At 42.2% G+C, this 9791-nt stretch overlaps 1 protein-coding gene across 3 annotated transcripts in view; it reads right to left on the bottom strand.

Moving 5' to 3' along the window:
• Nucleotides 1-3038: 3038 nt before the first annotated feature.
• KLHL12 (kelch like family member 12) overlaps nucleotides 3039-9791 on the bottom strand; it is a 32529-nt gene continuing 25776 nt past the window's right edge. The window contains exons 7-12 of one of the 3 annotated variants that reach the window (XM_004375278.3): nucleotides 8267-8373; nucleotides 7257-7452; nucleotides 6661-6819; nucleotides 6241-6339; nucleotides 5248-5434; nucleotides 4793-5060 (exon numbers count right to left, since the gene is read on the bottom strand). In XM_004375278.3, coding sequence (XP_004375335.1) covers nucleotides 4934-5060; nucleotides 5248-5434; nucleotides 6241-6339; nucleotides 6661-6819; nucleotides 7257-7452; nucleotides 8267-8373 — 875 coding nt within the window. In that variant the 3' untranslated portion in view covers nucleotides 4793-4933. Of the gene's footprint in view, nucleotides 5061-5247; nucleotides 5435-6240; nucleotides 6340-6660; nucleotides 6820-7256; nucleotides 7453-8266; nucleotides 8374-9791 lie in introns of all 3 variants that reach the window. The other 2 variants (XM_023730336.1, XM_023730335.1) reach the window with 2 other exon arrangements.

Below are 9791 nucleotides of genomic sequence, written 5' to 3'. Positions count from 1 at the left end.
CTTTACCTTTGGTTTTTGGCAAGTTTCATTATAATATGTCTTGGTGACTTTCTTTTGAGATCTGCCTTATGTGGGTTTCAATAAGCAGCTTGGATAGATAACTTTTTGTCTTTCATGATATCAGGGAAGTTATCTGCCAACAAATCTTCAACAATTCTCTCTGTATATTCTGTTATCCCCCCGTTCTGGTACTCCAATCACTCGTAGGTTATTCCTCTTGATAGAGTCCCACATAATTCTTAGGGTTTCTTCGTCTTTTTTAAATCCTTTTATCCGATTTTTCCTTAAATAAGTTGGTATCAAGTCCTTTATCTTCAGTCTAATTCTGACTTCCATTGCGTCAGTTCTGCTCCTATGACTTTCTATTGAGTTGTCTAATTCCAAAATTTTATTGCTAATATTCTGGGTTTCTGATTGCTGTCTCTCTATGGATTCTTACAGCCTATTAAATATGTCATTATTGCTCTTCTCTAATCTTCTTAAGTTCCTTTCTTGCTTTGTCTGTGTGTTCCTTGGCTTGTTCTGCGTTTTGACTGAACTTCTTCCTGATTTCTTGAAGAGTTCTGTAAATTAATCTTTTGTATTCTACCTCCAGTAATTCCAAGAAGTTCTCTTCCTCCAGAAAATTTCTTGATCCTTTGTTCTGGGAGGTTGCTGAAGCCATCATGGTCTGCCTCTCTATGTGATTTGATATTAACTGTTGTCTCCAAGCCATGAATAAGTTATGTTTGCTTACTGTGTCCTAGCTTCTTGTTTTGTTTTGCTTTGATATGCCCAAATAGGCTGCTCATGTGAGCTAGTTTGATTATTGGCACCTTTGAAGCTCTAATGTCCTGTCTCCAGGTAGTTAGATCTGTTACTAGGTATGTGAGCCCAGGAATCCATTTACTTTTCTTCTATGGATTCAGCTCAGGTGTCCAGGTAGTTGGTCACGAAGTGTGTGGTGCAGGCTCTCACCTACAGTCCTAGACGGGCAGAGTTGATTGGTATAGGTACAGGTATCTGGCTGTAGTGTGTGGGGGGTCACATGCTGAGCAAGGAAGGGAGCTGACAGCTGCCCCTGTCTGGGAGGAAATCATGTCCCTGTTCCCTAGAGCACATTGTGGGTGGGTTTTGCAGCTGGACTATTGGCACCCAATGCTGTTGGCTGTTAAGGACTGGGAGGCACCACTTATTCTTGGACCCCTGTTGCAGGTGGCTAGGTGGCATGAGTGGAGCCACTGGTCCTGAAGCCCCTGATGTGGGTGAGGACCCTGCTTAATGGGCAGTGTCAAAAACCCGCCACTCCACCATACAGCTGACAGCTGAAGTTAGGCTTCAGGTAAATACCCTGTTGTACTGTGCTAAGGAGGGCCTATGCTTTTGAAGTGGGCCCACACATGTCTATGCAGGGGTGAAAGGCATTTAAAGTTTGTGAACCCCTTAGGCCTGTGCCTAGGCAAAGGAGCTGCACCTACCCTAAATTCCCAGTTTAGGGGAGCTGGCAGATTATTTATTCCTGTTTGTTAATTTGTTTCCTCTCCAAGGCCAAGAGACTGCCTCAGGGAGCGTGATGGGTCCTTACTTCTGCCCAGGAAACATATCAACGGTTGAAGCTGGCCTGGGACCAGGTACAGAGCAGGGAGGGGGCAGGTAAATGGGAGAGAGGTTTTTCCCAAAGGGGGTGTTTTTTGATTTGTGCAGTAGGTTAGATGCCTGTACTTATCTTTTGCCGATAGAGTGCCACTTTTCACTAGTTCTGGAGGCTTGAGTAAACTCTCTGCCACTTGGTTTCTTCCGTTATGTGGAAAACGTGTCCCGAGCACCGCTGTTTGCCTCACCGTGTGTGCCGGCTGCAGGGTACTATTTCCTGCCGGGTCAGGTCTGGCAACTCCTTGCTGCTTCCGAACTCTCTCTCCCTCTCCCTGCCACTCAGTCTGATTCCTCAAATCTGCCTTTTATGTTCAGGTCTCCTAAATTGTCATATATAATGAATTCACTTGTTTTTTCAGTCTTTGTTGTAGGAGGGACCACAGGAAGCATCTGACTACTCTGCCATTTTGGCCTGGCCTCCTGACATTTGAATTAGACATTAAAAGGTGACTAGCTTTTGTTAGGAAAGCAAGACTATTTCAGATAGAGGAAACAGTATAATACATGAACAAGGGTGAAAATAAATTTAGGAGTGGTTAGTGTGGCTGGAGAACATTATTCCTCAGAAAGAGGGTTAGTGGAGGGAGGTAAGATCAGAAAGGTAGAACGGGCCCAGATTACAATGGGTCTAGTGTTATGTTAAGGAATTTGAACTTTATAATATGGATAATGGGAATCTATGGTTTTTTAGGCCAGAAAATCTGCTGTATGCTAAGTACTGTAATGATCCTGTGCTTTAAAAAGATAACTGATGACAAAATGGAGGGACTAGATTGGAAAAGGAAAAGACCAGAAATGAGACTATCAGGAGGCTATTACTCCATGAGCCCAGGCAAGATAAAGGCCTGAACTATCTGGTAGCAGAGGGAATGAAGGTATGAGAATGGATTTGGAACAAACATAAAATTATGTAGAACTTAGAAAGGAATTGCATGTATATATTGTGATGGGGATGACACAATATAAATGATAGCTTTCCTAGGTTGGGCAACTAAGTGGCCGGTTTCCAGTTAAGAAAAACAGGAGGAACCACCAATTAGGGGTTGTATGTGTGCAAGTATGTAAAAAGTGTGTAAAACTAGGAAAAGAGTGGAAAAGGCAATCAGTTTTACATGCTGATTTTTCTGCAGAATATTCAGTTGCAGCTTTTTATATGAAATATTTGGAAATCATGTTCTAAAGCTCAGAAGAGAAGTCAGCACTGAAGACAGCCTAGGAGCCACCAGTCTTATCAAACTACTTCTCTGCCTCCCCTTCAAGCTACCCTGAATCTCTTCCTGAGATAGCATGGACCACATGTTCTGTAGACTGTGATTTGTTTAATCAACAGGCACAATCCATATGTTAAAGAACACAGATCAAAAGCTTGTCAGGCACCTTTAGTAATAATAACTTCCTCTTGTGGTTCCTCCTTCCCTTTTCTCTGGGAATATAAGGATTTTTGAAGTTTTTGCAGGACTTCTGCATAGCTATTTATATCACTTGCCATAAATCAAAGCAAAGAGAAAAAGGGCTAGGGTGACTGGAATCCTAAAATTCAAGTGGGGTGCTAAATGAGTTCAAGATTGCCTCTTCTTTACTCTCCTTCGTTTTCAGGTAAACTCCAAGTGTGAAAGGGCCCAATGAAAATGGCAAATTCAGGTAAACATTTTACTGATGAGAATCTCCATGATGGTAAAGCAGCTACCTCTTATCTGTGTCTAACAGAGAAACAGAACTAGTAGGCAAAGACACAGGGTGAAAAGGTGAAGAGATGGGACCTACAGCTGATCCCTATCTGCCACCACCGCCCCAAATGTCTGCTGAAGGCAATGCTGGTTAGTCACAAACTCTCCTAGGCATTTGAGACAGGTGATTTTTAATATTTTCTTAAAAAAATACAAAGGAAATTAACTCTGTGGGTCAATACAACTCAGAGAAAGGGGGAAAAAATGGAATTTATGAGCAAGGGAAAGTGCATCCTTGTTTAGGTTATTATCTCACACACTCAGTACCCATAAAGCAAAAATTTCACTACACAACACAGAGGAGCCTTGAATGGTATCTTAGAAATGGTGACATCAGAGGTATTGGAACAAAAGAATTTTGGTTCTCCTTGATTATTCTGGATAATAACTGATTGTACCAGGATGAATAAAATCCACTCTAAGGACAGGTAAGGGAAGCTTATAGGAGAAAAAGGACTAAACGTACCAAACACAGCAGTAAAAACCACTCCTTCGTAGAAGTGTGCCCTTAAAAGACTCGTGCAATAGCCAGGTAGCTGAACTACTAGGCTGCTGCCACCACCACCCCATCCCAAAATAAATAGTATGGAAGTGTAATAGTGTAGTAGTATTTGACTCAGCAAAGAAAGATAGTCTCTCGCCCATTCAAGGCAAACCTTGCCATGGTTAGATGGAGCCTGGCAGGGATTAAGACGATTGTAAAAGCACAGGTACTTTTAGTTTATCCCCAGGCATTCTGAACTCTCACATTTATGCCATGTCCTCTCATCTCAACATGTGTTCACTCTGTTATTCTCTCGGATGGTCTCCAGTGCCAAGATGTGTAACACCCTACTTTGGAAAGACCTTGGGGAAATAAAAAGATCCTTCAAATAACACACCCTTCTCAGTCTCTCAGGTGATATACATCAGTGGTGTTCTAGGTTCACTCACAGTTGACTTCACTTACTCCCTCTAACCTCAGATACCAACCCTGTCTCCCGAGGGAGTGTCATGAATCTCTCCTCATGACACCCAAAGTTTTGATAGGACCTCCCCCTTTCTTCCCCTCCAGAATGGGACTGTGTTATCCCTAGCTACCTGTAAACTAAAAAAGATATTTGTTCCTTGGTGTGGGGGGAGGGGGGAAGACTTGGAGTGTACCAAGCTTACTCAAGTTGGTATCCTTCCAATCATCTAGGCTGGATACTGCAAACATCTAGTAGGCCATACACACCTTAGTTCTCTGCAATACATGAGGCACAACACACACACACACACACATATATATACATATATATATATTCTCCCAAGCACATGATAAAACAAAGTGCTCCTCAGACCATGGAGATGAGATGATCATGGTCTCCCACCTCCATTCAATGTGCATTCTCTGTCCACGAGTGTCTGTTACCCACCCTACTCAGGGACAACTACCATCGCAAGGAGGAGTGTGTGTCAAATAAGTACAATTATCATCATACTGGTGCCTGTAATCACCCTGTGAGAAATAGACATTCTGGAAAGGATCCTTGATTCTCCCCCAAACAGTCCCTTGGACTGGTCACTAGCTCTGGCTGATGCTCCAACAATGGTCACTTCTCTCGCAGAACACACACGCCGGCATCACAGCGCTGGGTTCCCATGGATGTTACAACTTCCCAGCTGTCGATGATAGGGTCATAGCATTCAATGCTACTCAGCAGGGAATTCCCATCGTATCTGAGTGGAAAAGAAACAAAAGAAGAAACTGAACTTTCGATTCTTTTCCACAAAAGTCCTTCATCAAGGATGCCACTGGAGACGACTCCCCCACCCAAGCTCTATCTCCATCCAAAAATGAAGACTGGATCCCACAGACTCTTGCTCTAGATACATGACGACTCTAGCCTGGTTTCTAAATCCTTACCCTGCAATTGCATAGAGTCTCCCCCGAAGCACTGTGGCCCCTACATAGCATCGTGGGGTGGTCATACTAGTGACAGTAGTCCAGGAATCAGTGCGAATGTTGTATGCCTCAACGGAAGAAAGGTGGGCTGTACCATCAAATCCCCCTACCACATAAATATGGTCATTCAGCAGGGCTACTCCTGCACCTAAGTAGGAAAAAGAGGGTAAGGCAAGTGAATGCTACTAAGCCTAGGATCTGAATTATAGAAATAAAACACAGTCACTGATGGCTAGCTCAATTCTAGGGTAGCTGAGGGATGTGAACTGGGGCCAGGTGGATCTAGAATATCTACTCCAGCACAGGTTTTCCCATCTGTAAGTCCTTTGGCTAGGACATGAAACAAGAAAAGAAAAACTGAAGTGGTTCTTTTCTTCAACTTCATTAATTTGGTTCCTCTTCATTAGGAGAAAAGAAGGGAGTGAAGAAAAGAAGGTAATAAAGGTGGAAGGAAGGAAAGGAGTTGTGACTATGGTTTCGGAGCAGTTTTTACCTATAGGAAATAAGATAGACTAGTACAGTGTCCTTCTCTTTTCTTACATTTCAGCCTACTCTACTTCAAGAATTTCTTAGTGAAGGTAAATAGCTACCTATGCATTAAAGATTTTATTCAATAAACATTTATTTAATATGTACTACATGCACTAAATTGTATTAGACATTGCAGAATGTGGGGAGGGAACAAGGACATAAAAAATGAATAAAACAAGAAGGCTCTTCCCCTCAATTTTATAATCTAATTGAAAGTTTAAGCTGTCTTTATCCTCACTAATATTAGGAAAAACAGAGGTAAAGAGGAGAATGGAATTTGACTAATGTTTTACATTGTCTACAGTGAAGTGGGAAATTTACCTCTGATTTACTGATACCCAGTCCTGTGATTGCACCATTACTGTGTATGTCAAGATCTGATAGCACTGTGTCTTGACCCCTCGTAAGTCTAACTGGTCTTACCAGAGCGCTTGGTGGCCATTGGTGTAACATTAGTCCAGTGTCCTGTATGAGGATCGTATTTCTCAACTGAATTTAAGATATTCAAGCCATCGTATCCTCCTGAAACACAAAGTAGAAATCATTCCACAAAGAATGGTGAATCCCCATGTCCACTCCCAGTCTGCCTTTCTCTGAGTGCTTCTACTAATTCTTCTGGTTTCAGATTTCCCACAGCACTTCCATTAACCTGAAGAGAAACTGACAGTACCCTATCTTCTGTTTACAAAAAATAGATAACTCTCATTAACAGAAAACATATTGAGTCAGGCCATGGTTTTAGTTGAAGGAAGTCTATGAACCTAATTCTGGTAAAAAGGGATTCCCACCCAGCGTCTGCTACCCACTAAGTTCTTTCCTATGCTTGTATCCCAGGCTGAATACCAAGACAGTAGATCACCCCGCTGGCCACCACCAGTCCGGCACCCTCCCGTGCTGTCTGCATATCTCCCAGCATGCTCCACTGATCAATGTTTGGGTCATATCGCTCCATACTGGTATGACGCCTGCTTCCATCAAAGCCTCCAGAGACATAGATCATATCTGCCCAGAAAGAACAAATCAGACTATTAGAGTTTGAGAGATTTCTAATAACTCTCTTATCTACAAATTCTTCACAGGTCTTTCAAATGTCTGCGAGCAAAAATCAAAGTGTTTTTAATGGGATAAACCAATTAAGTCTAAAAAGAATGGGGCAAGGTGGAATCCTCAAAAGCATTTAAAGCCTAGATGGAATTTGTAAAAATACAACAACTACTGCCAGTTTCCCACCCAGCACATGGGAATTTGCAGCTTAGTAGTGAGTGCTGAAACAACCATGAATGCTGGATAGCTTTGGTAGCATTAATATTTCCCAAAGCAAAAAGGAATATTTAACCTTACCAGTTATCTTCCATTTCATGCTCCTGCCAGACAACAGAAGTATGAACCCTGATCCAATCACAGAAACACTGAAACATCATCCTGCACATCAAGCCTACCTCCTAGGGTGGTAGCTCCAGCAAGGCCTCGTCGGACATTCATAGGAGCCACAGAATACCAGACCCCATCCTCATCTGTTGTGTAGTCTAGACATTCCACTGAACTGAGGCGGGAACGGCCATCATAGCCACCAATTACGTAGATCCGGTCATGTAGGGAGACTGAGGCCACATAACGTCTCTTACGAGTGATGCTCTATGGATTTTGGAGAAAACAGGTACAGAGCATTTAAGTCAGGTAACTCTTTGGGCATTACCTTTTGCTGTACTTCCTGTTTTTACCCACAGACCTCTTTGTTTCTTTACCTGTCACCATGAACCGTCCTTCAAGCAGTGGCTGAAGTGGCTTCTGGCTGTCTGCCTACTGAATGAATACCCTCTTGCTTGTTGTGGTGCTCTTAAAGATGCAAGTCTTCTACACATTTACCTCTTTCCAAAGCTTCCAAAGGATTTAATGTCCTTCCATTATTTAGTATCTGACTCCTTTTTACTCCACAGGGCACTGGGCTAAGAGACTGATATTTTTCCATGAGAAGAAACTATTGCAGCATTGCTAATCAAAGGGCCAGGATTCTAAGACCCTAAAAAGGTAGGACTGAGCAAAAAGATGTCTGTTTTCTCAGAAGAATAATTACTGTTCATTCAGCACTGAAATAAGGATGTACCGAAACAGAAAGACACAAACTTCTGAGTTCAACTGAACACTACCTTCGATTTAACATTGAGTTCAGTTTAACCCAGTATGACCAATGGAGCATGTTGGGAATTATACAGGTGCCAAAATAGTTGTAGCCAGCTGAATTTAATTTGACACAGGGCCAATCACATTTCCGAAGTCTAATCTTTAGTCAACAACTGTTTATTACATACCTACTGTGTGCAAGACATTGTCGTAAGGAACACTGTACTGTTACTAGGCTTTTCTAGTCTTAGGGCTGGATTAGCTATGACCTAGAGTCAGGGAATGAGGACATTTAAGCTCTCTGCCCACAGCTGGTTCTACAACTTACTGGCAAAAAGCTCCACTCTTGAGTCTTGGGGTCATATTTCTCTACCACATCGATGGGAGACTGCTGGCTTCCGAAGCCTCCGACCACCAGAAGCACTTCATTGGCTCCTGAGGATAAAGCGAGAAAAAGATAGGTTACTTCATCATTCCTGGCTGCGTAGCTACTCACAGGGAGTATAAGGAGAAACAGTTCTAGGATATCTTGTTTTATGTGGCCCAGAGAAGCAATCTGAAATAGGAGGTATGTCATAAGGCTATTAATAGGAAATTATTTCTTCTTGAAGTCCTTGCTCTTGAGGACTTGATTCTGAAATTTAAATTTCTGGACAACATTAAGACCCCAGTAGACCAGCTGATCATACCACTACACCATCTCAACCATCTGGATAACTCTGGCTGACACACTAACTGAGGTCCTAAGTGCACGTGGGAGGCTAAAGGAGCGCCCTCCCTTCTCAGCCTGTAAAACTCAAATTGGCAGAGAAGCAACATCTCCTAACCTTGTCTCTAAAAAGTTGGGAGTTGAGGTGAAGGAACCAAATGATAGATTTTAAAATCTCTTCCCTATGAACTTTTACTTTTCCAATTTATCCAACTATATATATGACCATGTTCTGTGCCAATTCCTTGTGAGGTGACCATACATTACGCTTTAAGAGAAAGTCTTTTTTTTCTCTACCATTTACCCAAAGAAGCTATTTTGACAGCCTTTAGATCCTCTCTTCTTTTCTCCAAGAACTTATTCTAATAAAATACTCCCTACCATGTCTTTCCATTGAGGAAGTCCTTGTGCATCTACTGTACTAGAACCAATGTAGAGAAAGGTTGTTGTTGTTGTTAGGTGCCATCGAGTCGTTTCTGACTCATAGTGACCCTGTGTACAACAGAACAAAACACTGCCTGGTCCTGCGCCATCCTCACAATCATTGTTATGCTTGAGCCTGTTGTTCCAGCCACTGTGTCAATCCATCTCATTGAGGGTCTTCCTCTTTTTTGCTGACCCTCTACTTTACCAAGCATGATGTTCCTCTCCACAGACTGGTCCCTCCTGATAATATGTTCAAAGTATGTGAGATGAAGTCTCACCATTCTTGCTTTTAATAAGCACTCTGGTTGTACTTTCTTCCAAGACAGATTTGTTCATTCTTCTGGCAGTCCATAGTATATTCAATAAAAGAGAATGGTTAGCTGGAGCATTTTAGACAATTTGATTTCTAGGAGGCCATTCGGAAGACTAAGCCGATCTTACAATTCATGTGGACTTGAAAGAATAAGTACAGCAACTTCAAGCTGACAAAAAACACATCACTAATGAAGTAATGGATCTGACAATTATCATCAACGGCTGCTAAAATCAATAAGCGGAAAGCTGGTATACTACTTTATAATGGATGGGCAATCAGATATTGTGTGATGTGATGCAATAGAAGTACACCACCACCACCTATGAAGTATTCCTTCCAAAATATTGAACCTGAATCTTATCAAGCCTCCAGTTTAACTACCAGTTTAAAGGAAATACAGGG

Source organism: Trichechus manatus, unplaced genomic scaffold (assembly GCF_000243295.1).
Source record: "Trichechus manatus latirostris isolate Lorelei unplaced genomic scaffold, TriManLat1.0 scaffold00035, whole genome shotgun sequence".
Lineage (NCBI taxonomy): Eukaryota > Metazoa > Chordata > Mammalia > Sirenia > Trichechidae > Trichechus > Trichechus manatus.
The sequence above is the reverse complement of the archived record's forward strand: the minus strand, read 5'-3'. Positions and strand labels throughout refer to the sequence as shown.